Source organism: Haliaeetus leucocephalus, unplaced genomic scaffold (genome assembly GCF_000737465.1).
Source record: "Haliaeetus leucocephalus isolate CR32 unplaced genomic scaffold, Haliaeetus_leucocephalus-4.0 Scaffold866, whole genome shotgun sequence".
Taxonomy (NCBI): Eukaryota; Metazoa; Chordata; class Aves; order Accipitriformes; family Accipitridae; genus Haliaeetus; species Haliaeetus leucocephalus.
In genome coordinates this window covers 2,110,044-2,129,101 of record NW_010973302.1, presented here as the reverse complement: position 1 = coordinate 2,129,101, position 19,058 = coordinate 2,110,044, and the positions used below count along the sequence as shown (strand labels likewise).

Below are 19,058 nucleotides of genomic sequence, written 5' to 3'. Positions count from 1 at the left end.
TTGACCTTTTGTCTTTCTCTGTCCTCTTGTTTCCTTTTTCTGTCCTTTATTTCTAGCAAGACTGAGGACTGGGGGTATCTCAATGAAGATGGAGAGCTCGGCTTGGCTTATCAAGGTTTAAAGCAAGTTGCCAGGTCAAATGCTTTTCTTTTCTCCGCTGCTGCTTCTCCCCTCTCTCCCTTTTGCTTGCCCTTTTGTTTCTTTCTCTTCCTCTGCTGTTGTCCTCTATAGGACCCATTGTCTTCTCTGAGAGCAACCAGAGGTAGAATATCCAAACTGGAGGAATTGAGACCCTCTTCTAATTTTCAGAGGAGTCGTCGCGATTCTAATTGGGCATTGCTGATGGTGGTTGTTGTCACTAATGCCTGAGCTGTGATTCAGTAAGAATTATGTTACATTAACGGGAAATTGTGTGATAAAGGTGTTGGGAAGCTGTAATCTCCAGGAAGCCAAAACAAACAAACAAAAACATTTTAGATTTTTTTTTCTCCTAATTGCACTGAGATAGTGTTTTCTCCCAATCCTTGACATGTCAGAAGTGGAGTCCCTGTGCTTGTATTGCAACCCTGTCCGCTTTGCATGCTTCTGGGGATTGTGTGCTCCCATCCACGCATTGCCTATAGGTACAAGGAGGAAGGTGCGTTGTGGACACCCAGTGCTATCCTTCCACAGCTCTCCCCATGTCCTGCTCTGGTCGGCAAATATCTCAGCGGGACACACCAGGGCTGTACCCGCAACCTCCGTATCTCCTGGAGATGCCGGTGATTCTGTAATGATCTCTCATCTCCAAGCTGATAAACGTTTAGAAACACAAATGGAGATTAAAGCAAGGCAGAATGACTCCTGGATTCTTTTCCTGGTTCAAGCTGGTGCTTGGAAGAGCTGATAATTAAATGTTAATCAGTCTGTGCTCTCCTGCAGGGTGGTTATGAGGCTCCAATATATATATATGATTTTTAAAAAAAGATTAAATGAGCTGATTAAGGACACTATAGAGAGGAAAAATTAAAATAAACTTTTGTATCAAGTAGTCTAAAGCAGTCACATCTAGAGGGATCAGAGTAAAACCAGACAATAACAGGGATGATTAATTTGTTTTTCAAAGCAATGTAGGAACCCAAGTTTGTAGAAGGAGCATGTTTTTCTGAGGGTGGCTCATGGTTAATCCGAACCCACATGAAGAAATAAAATGAAAATTAAGTACTTAATACTTATTTCATGGTGGGCCTGTATTTTCCAAGCCTATTAAGAATATAACTCCTGACAACATGATTATGAGGCTGAGTGTATTATTGGCCACGTTTCTATAGCTGGAAAATATCCTCTTCTTTTGCTAGAAAATGGGAGTAGAGATTGGGTTGTTTAGCTCTTGTAAAAATGACAACAAAAAACCAAACTGGGAAACGATTAATGCTTTTCATCCAGAAATCTTCCACAGAAAGCATGTGTTCTTTTATACAAGCCTTAAAAAAACAAACCACAAAACAACAAAAAAACCCTCCCTGCTTAACAGTTCACAGGTGTGAATGTCCATGAATTTCCCAGTGGACCCAACAGAGTTGTAGCTTTTTTCCCCACTCACTGGCACAGCTCCGTGTCTGTGCATGTCCTGGGTAAATGCTAAGCTATTGACACCAGAATCTTCCTCATCTTTGAGGATCACTGCTTGGATCCGATGCCAGAAGAGATGAAGCCCCTGAGCCCGGTGCGTGGCTGTCCGTGGATGTGCTCTCCTGGGCAGAGCTACGAGTTACAGCTCGGGATGTGGGCTTGGATATCCCTCTGGGTCATTCCTCCTCTTTGCCACCATCGCCCTGTGTAGTCTGGGACTAATACTTTGCAGTTTGTGGCTTGATATCCTTTTCTTGGAGTCCTCATCCCTTCTGGAGTCACTTACTTCAAGCTTCTGGAGAGAGCTGGTGGGCTAACGAGATTTCCATTTAGCAGAGGGTAGGGAATACCCTTAAAAAAATCAGTTATTGTGTCACTTGCCAGGTTTGTCAGCATCCCCATCAGCATGGGTGTGTGCAGGAGGGCAGTTAACATCTCAGTGATGAATCATTCTTCCACTGGATTAATGAAGGCATTCTGGTTTTAGCAAATAGCCGGCTAATGGACTAAATAAATGTCTTACCCTTTAGCTCAGCATTTCCCCTCACCCCAGGGTTGTCCTTGTGCACAGGGCTCAGGGCAGGGCTGGAAGGAGACCTGTAGGAGAGGGTGGCAGGACAAATCACTGGAGAAAAAAATTGGGTACCCACCTAAAAGTGGGAGAAAGACTTGTTTTGGTGACTTCTGTCTGCCGTGTATCATAGTGTTAGTATTTTTATGTTGTGGAGTACAAGGAAACAAGTCTTTTTGCCCCTGCTTAAGAGTCCTGGTGAAGTCAGGAGTGATGATGAATGCTGAGAGCAGGAACTGATCACGGTGACAGAGAATTGCCTCGTGCATAGTTTTCTGCAGGTAGTTTATGAATTAAAATTGAGATATATGTGAATATACTTCTTCTTAAGCAAAGATAAATAGCAGCTCTACAAACAGCTAGAAGGAATGAAGGGTTTCAGCTTCTTTCTGCCTTGAAATTCCCAGCAGTAGCAAAGCTGTGGTAGTCCAGCCAAACGGAGTCATTTGCAATGCAGTTCAGTTTTCAAGAGTAAGAACTGATGTTTGAAAGCGGGTGAGCGCAAGAACAAATGCCCTTCAAGCTGAGCTTTTGAAAAAAAACCTGCAGGTGTTGATCTGCTCTGCTTTCATGCCATGCATTTGCTTTGCCAATGGGAAGAGTAAAGTTTGTGATACAGTTACAGAAAAAAGGGAGCTCTTGGAATTTTTTTTCTCCCCTTTTATTTAAAAAAAACCCAACATTTTGATCTCATGTCTCTAATTTCAAAAGTATTTAATCTGCAGTATAGCAAATGACAGACTAATATGGCAATAATAGCCATAAGCAGGCCTTTGCATGTGTCAGTTTTGTAGGGAGGTTGACTGGGAACATCTCCCAAGCTGGCTGACTTTGAAGGATCTAAACTCAACTGGTGGTCCTTTTCTCAGGTTGCTGGAAGCACAACTCCAGGATCAGAAGAGAGAGCACGAGGAGGAGGTAGAAGCTCTGAAAAACCAGGTGGATGCAATGAAAGAAGAGCTGGAGAAACAGCACCAGGCTTTCCTGCAGACCCTGCAGCTGTCTCCGGAGGCCCAGGTGGAGTTTGGACTTCAGCAAGAAATTACACGTCTCACCAATGAAAATCTGGTAAGAAGCTGTACTGAAAACACAGCCTAAGGAAGAGGGGAAAAGAAATGGGTTGAGAGAAAAGAGATAGGAAATGGGGAGGGGAAGGCACTGGGGTCTCTTCCACCTAAACTCTCTGCAGGATCCTTCAGCATCTTCTACTGGTGCGTTTGGGAGTGTTGGTACTTGGCTTTGAGCTGTTGTTCAGTGGCTAGGACTCTTGTGACTCCCTAGGTACTTTTTTTTTTTTTTTTTTTAACCCTCCCTACTTTGTGGCTCTGCCTACCAAATGAGATTGCTGAAGTCATGGGGGACCCCATCCTCTAATTATGTACAAAGACAACGCAATCCTTTCTTCTTGTTTACATTTATCTGGGATGTGGGGGGCATTTGCCACTCTGAAGAGTTATCCTGACTGATCATAAATTTTCCTTTTCTCACCTCCTCTATCTATGTGCAAAGTCTGGAGTGAATATTGGCCCCTCCTAAGTTCAGGTGAGGGCTTTCTTGCCTTTCTCAACAACTGTAGTATCTAAATAGTGTTGGAACCATTTAAAGATGATTAACAGCCAGGAGTAAAAATGCTTCTGGGGGTGTGTTGTGAGTATTGCCTGCTGTGTAGGCTACCTCTAGAAAAAGCAGGCACGCAACATCCACAGTCTTTGCAGTGTAGGTAAGGGTCTCTCTGAGCAATCCAGAAATAACACGGCTCTTCTTCTACCAGGATGCTTACACCGTGCAGTAGTGGTGCATAGACCAGGCTGCCAAGTGACTCCAGCCTCAGACTTACCCGAAATGAATTGTTCTTGGGTTTAATTTTTTTTTTTTTAACCCAATGTGTCTTCTGTTTTTCAGGATCTCAAAGAATTGCTAGAGAAGTTAGAAAAGAATGAAAAGAAGCTGAAGAAGCAGCTGAAGATTTACATGAAGAAGGTCCAGGATTTTGAAGGTGACTTGGCTGTTCGTAGACATTGGGGTGGGGAACAGCGCTCTGGTTTCCCTTCTTTGGCCAGCCTTGGAGAGCTGCAGGTTTTTCTCTTTTTCTTTCTATTAAAGTAAGATTTTGCTTGTTCTGGGCACTGAACTAGCAGTGAGCTCATCATTGGCGTGACAGCAGGGAACCGAAAGTCCAAATGAAGGTCCTGGGTCATCCTTAGGCTGTCTTTGAGCAAGCACAGCTGTGCTGCTGTAGCTTTAGCTTGTTAATGTGGTTGAACGTGGCAAATTTGGAAGAGTGTCCGCGAAGTGATGGAGGGAAGTGCTTGCTAGAAGTGTTGGTCTGATGCTTGGTGTACCAGGGTTTGGAGGGTATTTAAAGAACCCTTTTTGCTTTCATTGCTGTCAGTGCGGTGACTCAAGCAGAGATCTAGAGAGGAGACCAGTGGCTAGCAGGCAACTGCTCTGATCGGGCAATTTTGAGGCGGAATTAAGACCACTTAGGATTAAAATATATATGTATATTCTACTTGTCATATTTGTGGTGTTTTCTGATCATCTGTGTTGTATGGAAGGAGCTTCCCATTCTCTGGAGGTGCCGTGATTAATCACATAACCTTGTTCTCATGAGCTAATTTTTGAAAACTAGGCATTAAGTGAAATTAAGCTGAATTAACTGGAGGGTTTCCATGGCTAGCAAGGCTGGTCTCTGTCAGTGTAATTTGCATGCAGCAGGCTGCTGTTTACTGCAGTACTTGCACGCTGGTCTCTCCTGTTTTATTAAACTTTTATAGAAGCACAACGCTCAATGGTGTGCCACTGCGGTTCTTCAGCTTTACAGCCAGCCAGAAGATGTGATGCTTAGGTATTTTTTCATTGCCTGGCTATTTTTTTTTTCCCCTTCTGTGAAAATGGTACACTAAAAAGCTTCCCATAGGGTTACTGCCTTCTAGCTTCTGGCTCCTTGGAAAATGAAAAATGACTTCATCTTTTCCTCATTAGGTCCAACTTTTGCACTTTCTTTCATTCAGAGTCAGAACTACTGCTGACTGGTAATTCAAGACCTGGTTCTTTATATTCTTCTAAGTCTGTTGAAGCTGATGACATTATTGGAAATTTAATACATAATGCTTTGACTTGGTGTCTGCTGTAAGGCCAATGGAGGACGTGAATAGCTGTCAATCACCAGGTACCACCTTTCATACTCTTATCTCTTCACAGCATCACAAGTCACAGTACCGGCGGAGAGGAGGCAGCATGAGCGTAACATGCAAGTTGTCGTCCAGAGGAAGGAGAAAGATTTTCAGGGCATGCTGGAATATTATAAAGAAGATGAGCCACTCCTCATCCGAAACCTCGTTACAGGTGAGGAACTTGCTCAGCTCCTATGCATGGCTCCTTCTTCTCTTGCCTGGGAGATCTCAAGATAGGCAAATAGGTCTTCTCAAATGAATCCCTTCTGGGGCTGCATGTTTGTGGTGATGGCAATTTTGGTAGGTAAAGCGGTGCAGTACTAAGCAGGCTGACCAGCATGAGTGGAATCCTTAGGGACAGCAAAAAATGGAAAATGTAAAAAGGCGGCTGTAGTTTTTAGAGCAGGCAGTAACTTGCTGGGCTTCATACGATGTGGTAGTAGATGGGGAGGGGATGGCAAAGGCTAGACCATGGGGTTTACACAGCAATGGAACAAAGGTAGTTTGGTTTATGAGATAATAACAGACTTGTGAGCTCTTCTACGCTGGAAGGTCTGATCAAAATTGTTGCAGCATCCCCTTATTCAATGCTGTTAAAGAAGTCACGCTTCTCTGGCTAAGTGTTAGTATTTACCATCACTCTCTAACCCCAGCAGAGTCTAGTGAGGATCTAAGAAGTGTTCAAAGAGCAGTGCTACCCCATTGCTGTGGTCTTTGAAGTTCCCCTAATGGGACAGGCTCTTCTTTAGAGGCTGCAAATTCCCACAACTGCCATTAGGACTCAGTATCTTGAGGGCAAGAGTGATTTACTATGTCATGAATTTAGAGGGGGGGTGTGGTTTATAACCTGTGAGAGGTATTCCTGAAAGCTTCAGGGAGCTTTTCTAAGGTTATTTGTGTGCTGCTTGGGTAGGCTTTTACACGGCAAAGATCTAGTGCTACCTGTGCATCCGTACGGTGTAATGGGATAGTGTGTCAAACTTCAGTGCAGACAGTGCTACCCTCCCGGGCCCTAGTGCTGCAGCTCTTCTGCTTTGGCTGGCTCCAGCAGGTCTGTCTGTCCTGCAGTTGGACCTCTGGTTCTGTGTCCGCGCTGCAGGGAGGGATGCAAGCTGCAGAGCTGAAATCTCAGCTTCCCCAAGGCTGCGGGGAGAGGGGTTTGCCTGGGTACATCTCCAGCTTTGGTGTTCCTGGCTTCACCTGGCAGTTGGTGAATTTTAAGAGGATTTTTTTAATTAAAAAAAAAAAAAAACAACAAAAAACCAACCCAAACCTTCTAGATCTCAAGCCCCAGGCAGTGTCTGCTACTGTTCCCTGCCTTCCTGCTTACATCCTCTACATGTGCATCAGACACGCGGATTACATCAACGATGACCAGAAAGTGCACTCCTTGCTCACCTCCACCATCAATGGGATTAAGAAGGTGCTGAAGGTAGGTGTCTCTTTTCTCTTCTCTTGGGGTTCAGATTGTGTATGATGGTAATAACCATGTCAAAGTATGTGATATTCAGCACTTGTAGTGATTTTCAAACCCACTCACTCTCCTAGCTTCCCTTTTTAGAAGAACAAGGAGAATTATGATCTTAGCAATAAAACTGCTTGCATTTACAGATTATAAAAACAAATGTTTGCAGGGAACAAATGGCTAATACTGCCCATCTGCAGAGAGACAGCTTCCTGAATCTAGGTGGGGAAACTCAAAATCACACTGTCTCGCTATGCCAGCATCCCCCACTGAAGAGGGGGGTCTCACATGTTTTAATTTTGCTCCTCCAGAAACACAACGATGATTTTCAGATGACGTCGTTTTGGCTGGCCAATACGTGTCGCCTCCTGCACTGTTTAAAGCAGTACAGCGGAGACGCGGTAAGAAACTCGTCACTGATCTGGAGTGTTGGCATTCCTTCAGGAATGGTTGGTCTTCAGGTCTCCTGGGTCTAGTGGCTTCCCTCTGGCTATGACATGGGGTCATCTCTGACTTTCCTCGATTGTTAACTGGATATAACATGAGGCAGCTCCTAGAGTCATAGAATAGTTTGGGTTGGAAGGAATCTTTGAAGGTCATCTCATCCAACCCCCCTGCTATGAGCAGGGACATCTTCCACCAGATCAGGTTGCTCAGAGCCCCGTCCAACCTGACCTGGAATGTTCCCAGGGATGGGGCACCTACCGCCTCTCTGGGCAACCTGTCCCAGGGTCTCACCACCCTCATCATAAAACATTTCTTCCTTCTATCTAGTCTGAACTAGACCAGAGGTTCATGGGGCATTGCAGTGAGACAAGACATTTGAGAGCTGAAACCAGGACACAACACACAACAGAATATTTTGAATTTCATAGCCAACCATGCGCTTTGATTTGTCTGAACAGGGGCTTTCTTTCTGGAAGGCTGTTCCCCTGGTTTTAGTAGGTCCCACAATTTTTCACTAAGCAAGATTTTCAGAGGAAAACCATTCCAAATGTTGCAGTTTTATTCTGCACGTTTCTACTGATTTTTTTTTTTTCCTGTTCTGTTCAACTAGTTCAAAATAACCACGCTTTGAGACAACAAAAATGCATAATTATAATGTAAGATTTGGGAAGGAAATCCTCTCATTTCTTGCCACCTCAGTAATGTTTCATAAGTTGAAATAAGTTTTATTATAGCCAATCTCTTCTGACAAAGTCAGATCATCACAGTCCTCTTAGTACATTACATGCTGCCATCCTTATAGCCATGTGTTCTGGGTATTAAAATTTTCAACAGAGCCAAAGTATATCGTTTTTCATTTAGTCTTGATTTGTGTTAGATATATTGAGTAGTCAAGCTTTAAGAATAAAGAAAAAAAAATTTCATGGAATCAAATAAACTATTCGGATCATTCACAAGATAATGACTGGTGTGTGAAATCTCGGTGCTGGACTTTCAAGATTTAAATTGAAAAGAAAAATAGTTTAGATCATACTTACTAATAGTTATGCTCCTGTTTGCCCTCTTCTGCCTGGATAACAATGTTACATTTAAAGAAAATCCTCCCCAGAAAACCAGCAGGGTAAAAAAAAACCCAACAAACCCAAACTTAAATTTCACATCCTTTGCTTTGATTTACTGTGTTAAATGAACCAGGTATTTGCAAATTCAGTTGATAATTTGGTGCAAAAAACAGAGGGGAAAAATTGTTCTGAGCAGTTTCCAAAATACTGTTATCTTTAGTTTGAAATCCAAGCTATTTTTAAGAAAATGAGTTTAAAAGAAAATCCCAAACTAAATGCAATTTTGCAGTGCAAGGAGCACAACAGTTTTTCATTGGTCAGGAAAATGGAGAAATTCTGAAGTCAGCTGAAATTGTACATGTTGTATTTTTACCCTTTGCTAGTCAACAAACAACAGCATTTATTTGCAGGATCTGAGATCAGCTGCTTCTCCGTCAAAAGGCAGGGAATAAATTCAATTACTTGGAGAGATTTCTGAACTTCACATCAGCTTAAAATGTTGTCAAAGCATATAGCATGTGGTTATTTTTTTTCCCTAAAATATTAATCTCAAGATATGTGGTTTCCCATAAATAATTGTGACTCACAGGTATAAACAAATAGCTAAAAAAAGTTTCTCAGGGACTGAAATGTCTTTTTCTAGTTCATATATGTTGCAGTTTATACAGATGTTGCTCCTTGCTAAAGTTAAAATGAAAAACTTATCGCTTAATGATGCTTTTCTTCAAAAAGCAGCCCTCTAGTAATAATTTATGAACAAATGGCTAAGTAAATCAAAGGTGATATATGAGTCTTGATCTTTTCTATAATAGACTAAGAATGTACTTTGGTAACATATCTGGATATCTTGTACTCTAAGGTGTTTTTTTTTAATGCAGTGATTTTACTGGACTATAAATAGGTGGAATAATGAAACCAGGTGTCTTAATCTCCTTCTGTTCAGGGTTTCATGACACAAAACACACCTAAGCAGAACGAGCACTGTCTGAAGAACTTTGACCTGACCGAATACCGCCAGGTGCTGAGCCACCTCTCTATCCAGATTTATCAACAGCTCATTAAGATAGCAGAGGGCATACTCCAACCCATGATCGGTAAGTTCACAGCACATTAGCTTTTAGGAAAGTATTTTTTTTTTCTGTAATTATCTACTATGAGTGTTTTTCAGACCTTTGTGTGGTGCTAGCATGACTTCTCCCCAAAGGAAAAGCCTGTGGTTGGCCAAGAGGCGTATGTTACCAAGAGTCTTGGTTTGGAGCAGGTCCTCTTGTTAGCAGTGACTTGGAGTTAGGGAGACAGACTTGGATGAGTTTTTTTTATTTTCTGTCATGATAGAAACTTAATAGGGATGAGGTTTTTTTTCCCCCATGATAGAAGATACCTCCTTCCTTTCTGTTGGGGAGGTAGTGACAGAGGTGAGGTGGTGCTGGTGGGACCGTAGCAACAGCATTCCCCTCCAGACCAGGTTCATGGTTAAGCTTTTTATGAGTGGAAATGTGCGTTATGAGGGAGGAGGAGAACTGGGAAGAGGAAAAAGAAACTAATGAAGACCTTGTTTTGCAAGGGTGAGTCAGTATGAGAAGAGTTGCCTCCTCAGCTAAAGCTGTCCTCCTCCTTGCTAAGCTAATTGAGGGGCTGTTCTCAGTGCTTTATATTTTTCTAGCTGCTGGTGTTTTCCTTTGGCTCCCAGCCTGGACTCTTCTGTATCTGGGACTCTTTCCCTTTGCCCTCCAAATGTCATTGCACAAATCCTGGCTGTATCTGACAGCATCACTGCCTACCATCGCTGCATGTTCCTCCTGCTCCTTGCAGAAAGTTGTCCGTTCCTCTATCAGTTAGGCTGTAAGAATTTTATTACTTCTAATCTATCTTCATTTCTCTCAATCCTTTGAGCCAATTAATCATTTTAACTGCAGAATTTAAGGCTCTGTGGTGGGTATAGAGGGAGAATTGATTACAGGTCAAAGGAGAGCTGTTCCCTGTTTCTGCAGCGTGGTAAGTGATTTCTGTGTAGTAACACCAAGGAAAAAAAAGTGTGATCCTACAGATATTTTGTGTGCTTCAACAATTTCATATTATCACAGTAAACTAGCAATTCATGGACCTGTCCTGCTTTCAGAGCTCTCAGCATCCATCGTGTTGCATCACTGAGACTGCTGCATGTTTATGACTGCTCACGGAGGGGTTCTTACCTCTAGTGACTAGTAGGTGGATGCAGACTTTTTTAGCTCATTTTTTTTCCCCCTTTTTCAGTGTCTGCGGTGTTGGAAAATGAGAGTATCCAGGGGCTTTCCGGTGTCAAACCGATGGGCTACAGGAATCGCTCCTCCAGCATGGCAGATGGCGACAGCTCCTACAGTCTAGATGCAATCATTCGCCAGCTGAACACGTTCCACAGCATCATGTGTGACCAGGGTCTGGACCCAGAGATCGTGCAGCAGGTCTTCAAGCAGCTCTTCTACATGATCAACGCAGTTGCCCTGAACAATCTCCTGCTGAGGAAGGATGTCTGCTCGTGGAGCACGGGCATGCAGCTAAGGTGGGACGGGGGCTTGGGGTGGAGACGTACCTGTTTAAGAAAGTTTTGTTAACTTCATAAGGTGGTAGAAAGTAGGAAAATAAAATGCAATGGTGTAAGTAAGGGGAGAAACTGTTTGGATTCAGCAGGAGACTGATGCAGTGGCAGTTAAAGCTAACCCCCAGTGAGTAATGCCTGTGCAGTGCAGTTTGCTGTGCAGCTTGTGAATTAAATGTATGGTACAGTAATTATCTCTGGGGTGGCCTTTCCCCAGCTTTTCCTCACCCAGCCTGAGTGGGAAGGTTGCACAGCCCAAAGATTACACCAGGTGACGTAGGATGGATTGAACACTGGGATGGAGAAGCCTCCGTGGTTCTCTCCCGCTGCCGTGTCTGCTGGTTTTAATGTAGGAAGCGTTGTAGTGTCAAAGGCTCTGGTTCTGCAGGTGGATCTTAAAGCCAAACCTCTGTTGCTGTGTGCAGTGCCTCTGGCCTCTCATGAGCTGCAGGCAAGTGGCAGCACGGATTTCTGCTGGGCTGGGATCAAGGGTACGCGTGCCCCATCGCTGTCTTAGCGTGGTGTTGTAATAAGGACTGAAATTTGAAATGACAGCTAGTGCAAACCTGCCAGAAAGGGCTCATGAATATTTATCAGCCCTGGCATAAATCTATCTACTTCTCGGTGTAAATGATTTAAACCTTGCTTTTGCTACCCTCTCCCCTTCCCACAGTGGATCCTTTGCATGCTCCCCTTGAGCCTAGGAGTGGGCACAGGCAAAGGCATTTTTTGTGTAGATAATTTTCAGAGGTACTTGGGTACCTTGCAGGATTTTGTTAGCATTTAAAAGCTTGTTAAAAGCTTAATTTTAATTGACTTTTGAAACTTGAACAAATCTGAATGCTGTAGAAAAGCACATCCCTTGTGCTGTTCAGCTGTTACATGGCTCATCTGTTTCTAAGGTACATAGAGTATAAGTTTTGCTTTGAGTTGTTGAGTATTAAGCTTTGGTCTGGTTGTCTCTTGGCATGTGTATCACAAATATGCATCACAAAAAGCCACGCATACCAGTACTGCAACACACCTTGAGTCTCGCAGAGGATTTTTGAGATGCTACGTCTTATCTCTTGGCGCTCAGCTCACATCTTGTCTTGGTTGCTTACCCAGGTTTAACATAAGCCAGCTGGAGGAATGGCTGCGTGGGAAGAATCTGCAGCAGAGTGGAGCAGCACAAACTTTGGAGCCCTTGATTCAAGCAGCACAGCTTCTGCAGCTGAAAAAGAAAACCTCGGAAGATGCTGAGGCCATCTGCTCCTTGTGCACATCGCTCACAACCCAGCAGGTAGAGAGCAGGGCAGAGACTTAGACCAGAGGCTACTGATAATTAAAGGAGTGGGAAAGGGTGGTCAGTGTGCCATTCCCACCACGGGGACAACTTGTCCTTTTCAAGACTGATGTTAGGTACCTGACCCCTGTCAGAGGCAGTCGCCACGGTGGCTCCTCTCTTACAGTGCCACTGATGGTGCTGGAGCTCCAGAAATCCACAAAGATGAAACAGAGCCCTGAGGAGTTCATGGTATAAGTCAGACGCTTGGGATTTTAAACCTACCTGTTGTCTTTTGCCAGGGTCTAACCTGGTTAGGTCTGCAGGATGCCCACCCAAGATTTGGAGTGGGAGGTTGAGAATTGCCCACCTAGGCTGGCTGCATCCGACCTTAAACTTTGAGACTCCATTAAAAGAGGATATAAACTCATGGGTTTTGCTGCTGGATTGCCTGGCCTTCATTTGATAATGCCGAAGGAAGGGAGAAGTGAGAGGTGTGAGCTGATCTCCAGTGGTTCTTGGAGATCCTTTCTCCTCTATCTCCATCTCCCTGACTTGAATGTGTGTTCCTGAGAGAAGCCAAGGGAGGTGGTAGGGGAGGAGCAGGAGTGAGGGAGCATCGGGAGAAGTGTTGTAAAGGTGATATCAGAAGTAATGGGAAGCGGTCACCCGTGTCACCATGTGCCAACCGAGTGGAGTCCCTGTATAAATCTGTTGTTCAAGTCTATTCCCAATTTACAAAAGCTGCCATAAGAAGTGACTTTGAGAGGTCCATAGAGGCTTACCATACCTTAGAGCAGGCAAAGGAACACCAGGATGATACTTGTGCTACTTCTGCTTCTCAGTGGTGTCATGGAAGACTACTTATGGCCATATCAAGACAAACTGTTAGTGGTGCTTTGTATTCTAGAAAAGTTTAGCTTCTTTTAACTGCCTGTAATCCTATTTTGTTTTCAACAGATTGTAAAGATACTTAATCTCTACACTCCTGTGAATGAGTTTGAAGAACGTGTGACAGTAGCTTTCATACGAGACATACAGGTAAATTAAAGGGCTGTGAAGTGGAGGAGTTAGTACTAATGACATCTGTATTAAATCATTACTAACTCTGGCATTTTGTAGTAGGCATGCTGCTGCATGTTGTCCTGGATTTAGTGCTCTGCATGTGCACGTGCTTACTTGCAACATACAGCTGCAGGGATAACCAGGCTGTTAATCACAAAGAGCACCTAAGTTCCCAGCTCAGCTAATCCAATGCTCTTTAGCAGCAACGCAATGCAGAAGTAAGGTTGCAGGAGTCAGCGAAGCATCGGTGAAATGGAGTTATTTCTGAGATACAAGGCAACAAGAGATTGGCAACTAAAGGAAAAATAAATAAAACTGAACATCTTTTAATGCTTGCAAGGAGGAGGGAGGAAAAGGAAACAAATGCATTCAACTACTATTAGCATATGTCTCCATCGCTGAGTGGTTGAATCAAAAGTGGTCTGCTGGTATCATGGAGCGCTGCTTTTGCTGTGTGAGGGGGTCATGTTGCTTCCAAGTCCCATGTCTTGCTTTGTGGTCATGTAGAAAACATAGCCAGGTTCTTCTGAAGCAGTGTTTCCTACAGTCTATGTGGAAGTTGCTGTAAAAATTTGCTCAGAGGATGGCTGCTGCAATAGGGAACAAAATAGTTCTCTCTGGTTTTTGCAATTGCTAAAATTGTGTACATTCTCAAATTTTTTATGTTAAACATGACAAATGCAAAGAAACGGCAAAAACTGATACTAAATTTGTTTTCTTCTCCCACACCTCATAGATGCACTTGCAAGAACGAAATGACCCTCCACAGCTGCTGTTAGACTTCAAGCACATGTTCCCGGTTTTGTTCCCCTTCAACCCATCCTCCATAACCATGGACTCTATTCATCTCCCTGCTTCTCTCAACTTGGAATTTCTCCATAAAGTCTGAAGAAAGTACAAATAAGCCCACCTCTCCTACCCAGAGACCTCCAGCAAAGAAAGAAAAATCACAAAAGGAATTTAAGGAGCTCTTTAAATAGGGACCAAACAGGTTTATGGAAGAACCAAAACACAGTAATAAATGGATGCTAAACTGTACAGTAAAAAAGAGACTGATCTGTATGTGATTTTTTTTTGGTAATTTGCAGCTCAGAATAAGGATACTTGAAATGTAGATTTATTTTTTACTGTTTGATTTTATGTTGACATAGTTCAAAGCCCATAATCATCTCCAAAAGCCACTAACAAAAAAGAATGGTGAGTGGGAGGCAACTTACTTGGATCTTCATAGGTGTCTATGAAGAAATGACAGTTAAATCAAAAACAAAATCTGAGACACTTATGCTGCCTTGAAGGACGTGTAATTTGTCTAATAGCTAGGTGGTTTTGTATGTGTTAATAACAGGACATGCAATTCTGCCTCCTGTTCTTGCTAGTAACTGTATTGTGATAGCGAGTTGAGAAAGTAAATTGCAGAAGGTGCAAGTACCTATTTATCACGCCGGTTAAGGTAATGGGCTTGGACGCTGCTTGTTTCCACTGACGTGGAGTTTGTCACAAATTCTATGTTTGAGACATGCTGTTGCTCCTCCTAACTACATCCAGTGCATCTGCTTCATGGGAATTCAAATAAATTGGCGGTTTGGACTTTATTCCATTACCAAGTTTACATTAGTGACTTGCAAAGGTTTTGTCCTAGTGAAATAATCTCGAGACAAGGGACTGCCTTAGGCCTCCTGCTTCTAGTATAGATGAGCATCATCCTGATCCATAGTGTTGGCTCTCCCTGTGCTTTTAAAAGCCAAAAACTTTCTTCTGGTGGCTACTGGGGTTCTTAGACCTCTTACATGGCCTGTATCAGAATCTCATGCATAGGTAAGACATGCTAATGCAACCCAGTTTAATATTTGGGTCCCCAGTCCTACTTAGGTTCGGTGGGTTAGTTCTAGCCATAGCAGTCCACGGAAAAACTCTATTCAGTTCAATAGCCATCCAAAATGTTACCAGTCATGCAAATGCAGGGTTTAGATAAATGAAGAATACTTAAAGAAAAAAAAGAGTTTTAAAACAAAAGGGAATGGATAAGCAATGAAATGTTTTAACACAAAAAAATTTTAAGATAGTGTGTTAGTAATGTAAGCCATTTCTTTAAGAGTGAACACGAACTCTTTGTCTACAACAAGCTTAAAGGAATAATTGCAATCAATTCAAATTCTGTTAGGATATTTTTTAAGCTAACTTATAAATTAAAACAAACCAATCCTCTGACCTCACCAGGTAGACGTTGAAAGGGGCCAGCCACTCACAAAAGCAGCCATTGATTTTTCTCGGTACTTACCACAACATGTTGACTTCTCGGTTACTGCAGAGAGCCACCCTCCTTGCTGAGAAGGGGGATAGGTGGGTTCCCGAGGCTGAGTGATGTTGTACAAAGACCCTAATGGTGATGCTTTTGCCGTGGCTCAGCGTGCCAAAATGCAACGAAGGTGTCTGGCAGCAGCGAAAGCCCCGCTCATCTTAGTGCTGGGAGCATTTCGCCCTTTCCACTTTCATACTGGTCTCGTCTAAGGAGATCTTAACTTACCTGCTTTTGTGGTTGCCGTTCCTGAAGTCTCGGCAATTCCGTGATGATTAAGAGCTTTCAGAAAAACCTCTCTGCATCTGACTGCTTTGAGTTGGTGTAAATCATATCCAAACAGCACATTTATGACCAGGTACCCTGTCTGCTCAGAGGATTAAAATAGAATGTGAAGTCTTTTAAAGATAGACTACATCCCACCATGCTGCAGTCACCTTTTTAGGTAAGGAGTGTGTTTTGATTTAAACATCATGTATATAATCTATGTATATACAAACTGTAATAGTCCTGTATGTACTATATATGTATATTACTATTCAGAAAGCACATTTTTAAAGAAAAAGTTGAGTGCTGTGAAGAATTATTTCAAATGGACTATGGTTTAGTACAGCTGTTGCGAGTGAAGGACAGACTTAAGGCCATTTCCTAGGGAGAAGTTATCTTTTCCCCTAACCGTCACCCAACTAAGGATAGAAGAAAATGCATTGTTTGTATAGTACCAGCACTACCTCCAAACGACAGTCCTTGAGCACTTGCATCTACTACGTATATTCAGTAGTGCCTTCATCTCCCCTTCATATACACTAAGGATAACGCCACCATTTTGCTGTCTGTGCCCAGCAAGCCCATGCTCTTCTGCCACTTGCTCAGCTATATTTTTATTTATCGTACCTACCTCTTTTCACGTTTGCAAATGAATGTTTTTGCAATGCTCTGTATTTAATTTTTTTAATGGTAGCTTATCCCTTTTTTCCACACTATAGTAGTCATGTCCGTTTAAAAATAAAAATAATTCAAAGCAGAATTCAGTCTTTGTGTAAGACGGTTTTAACATAGTGCTATTTCTCAGAATTCATCTTAGGCCAGCAGTTTCCTCTCAGGCTCTTCAGGTCTCTACCTCTCTCTCATGTAAATTATTCAGAGTATGATTCCCAACAGATTGATTAAACCAATGGTTGTCATTCAGACTAAATGACAGGTTGCTGCAGAATCCTCTTCTGCAACAATTTTGTTGCTGATCGCAATTACAAAATGTGGTTAATGGCCTTTTAGGGGATAATGGTCTTTTGCTGGCATTTTCAGGATCATGATTTATATGTACAACAAAGAGACTTTCTTAAAAACTCTTGGTATGTATAGATGGTAACTAGGATTTAATGTCTTGATCTGTGACAATGTAGTTTATCCATTAAAATCCATCTGGAAGAGGACTCTGTATGAAATATCTTTAATTTATCTTTTCTGTTAGCGATTTTTTTGAATTTGTTTTTAAATGTTAATTTTGTTAAATTACTATGCTCAAGCATGCCTGCCTTTCCTCAGATTGGCACTTCTTTATTTAATTTAACACAAAGCGTGGCTTTGAGAAAGCTGGCTGTTTCCCAGTTCTGTCTTTATTTTTAAATATTGATTATTAAGTTGAGCATTTTCCCACTGTGTGCCTTTAGCTGTTACTAAGGTAACTGACTTCTCAACCGCTGTTTCTCTGAAACAAGCATTAAAATGTGGGAATACTGTTCTTGTTCTGTCATAAAAAGTTGTCCGTGGATGTATAAGTGCTTACAAAATTTCACTCTGAGGAGGTCTGCAAAAACACTTTGAAGTTCCTAGGAAAAAAAAAAACCAAACCTGACCCATGCTGATTTTTGCATGTATAATGTATCTTAGAAAAGCACTATTGGGAAAAAAAAAAAAAAAAAAAAAAAAAGAAACACCACTGCTATGAAATGAACACTTCAAAGTGAAGTTCAGGCACGTGCTGTCTGACCTATGAAAAGCATCCAGAACAATGTACACGCTTCATTTTCACCAAAAACTTTGCTTTGATTTTTTTCCTTCTTTTTTTTCTTTTATTGGCATTTTGTAGCTAAGGTTGCTTATCTTTTGGCTGGTAAAGCTGTTGTAGTTGTTGACTGTGGAAAAGAACATTAGACCTCAACTGAATTTATGCAGTCCTACATCATAAACATTTTTTGTTCATGCGATTTACTTCCCTGTATCTGAAAGGACTTCTTTGTATGAGTGAAACAGTAGCAAAATGTGGGCATGTTTCAGAGTTTAAGCCTGGTGGCTACCTTTCCCGATACTGCAACTTAAACACTGAAATCACACCACCACCTAAAGTCTTTGCAAGATATGACCCTCCATTTGTGTGATTTGCAAAAGATACAAGTGAAAAAGATGCACTTGAAACAACAGGTCATTTTCCTCATTTTCAATAGTAAATGAACAAAACTTTGCAAACTTACTCTTTCAGACCATATTTAACTGAAAAATTAGCATTTGCCATTGCATATAATCTAATTAAAACGAATTGCATGAACTGCCATGAGCCTTTTTCCTCCAACTTTATTGATTCACATATATATTACAGTCATAAATTGATTCTTTTTTTTTCCCTGAAAGAAGTTCTAGTAATGTAGATGTTAAGTAAAACAATCCAGAGGACATATTCCCCTATGAGTATACAAATTATTTCAAAATGTAAATGCCAGTGGACAAAGACTTTCAAATTAAGTTGAAATTAGAAGAAAACAAATTATCAAAAAATGTGCTACTACAGTGCAATGTCTATTTTGTTTGTTTGTTTGGGGGGGGTGTGAAGTCTCATTACCTTAATGGGCAGAAGGTATAGCTGCTCTCAAAGGAGTTGAATGATATACAGGAGTGAATACTGTAGATGAAATACTACTGCTTATAAAATATTTTTCCATTTTGAACAAATCTGTAAACTACACCTTTGTTTATAGGAAAATGCTTGTAATAGTCACTGTAATATTCGGCTGTGGATAAAAAAAAATTTGTGAAATAAACACTTTTGAAGAAACTGGGACTTTTGGTCAAAAATGGGAATGTAAGAAATACACCTTTCAATATTTACTTCTATATATTGGAAACATTTCTATTTTAAAATTACGAAGTACTTTACAAACACAAATGAACAGTCTCGAAGCTTTTACTTAAGAAGTTGAAAGGTTTAGAAGATGTAATGTAATTTCAGAGGTGCTGAAATACTGTGAGGTAATTAGAAACCAATTGAGCGTGGAATCATGGCCTTGAAGGCACTTGTAAATGAATGGAGAAGAGGGGATGCAGTGCCAGCCCCTGTGCATGTGTTTAAATAAGATAATTTGATGGCAGAAAGAGGAAACATAGTAAAACCCTCCGCTTTTTTTCTTAAAGACAAAGTTGCATATTGCTGGATGTTCATTGATCTCTAGACTCATGAAACCATTGGAAATTATACTGAAAAGCCGGTAGAAGAAACTCTCTAAGACTCACTTTGGAGTTTTAGAAAGCAGGCA

General features: G+C 41.7%; 1 protein-coding gene across 1 annotated transcript in view; it reads left to right on the top strand.

Annotated features, from left to right (window-relative positions):
* The window catches only part of MYO5B (myosin VB), a 122,954-nt gene extending 108,830 nt beyond the window's left edge, over nt 1-14,124 (top strand). Inside the window, exons 31-41 of the mRNA XM_010583079.1 lie at nt 57-134; nt 3,052-3,250; nt 4,085-4,178; nt 5,387-5,530; nt 6,639-6,790; nt 7,135-7,224; nt 9,275-9,425; nt 10,585-10,870; nt 12,014-12,188; nt 13,131-13,211; nt 13,972-14,124. Coding sequence (XP_010581381.1) covers nt 57-134; nt 3,052-3,250; nt 4,085-4,178; nt 5,387-5,530; nt 6,639-6,790; nt 7,135-7,224; nt 9,275-9,425; nt 10,585-10,870; nt 12,014-12,188; nt 13,131-13,211; nt 13,972-14,124 — 1,603 coding nt within the window. The remainder of the gene's footprint in view (nt 1-56; nt 135-3,051; nt 3,251-4,084; nt 4,179-5,386; nt 5,531-6,638; nt 6,791-7,134; nt 7,225-9,274; nt 9,426-10,584; nt 10,871-12,013; nt 12,189-13,130; nt 13,212-13,971) is intronic.
* Nucleotides 14,125-19,058: the final 4,934 nt, after the last annotated feature.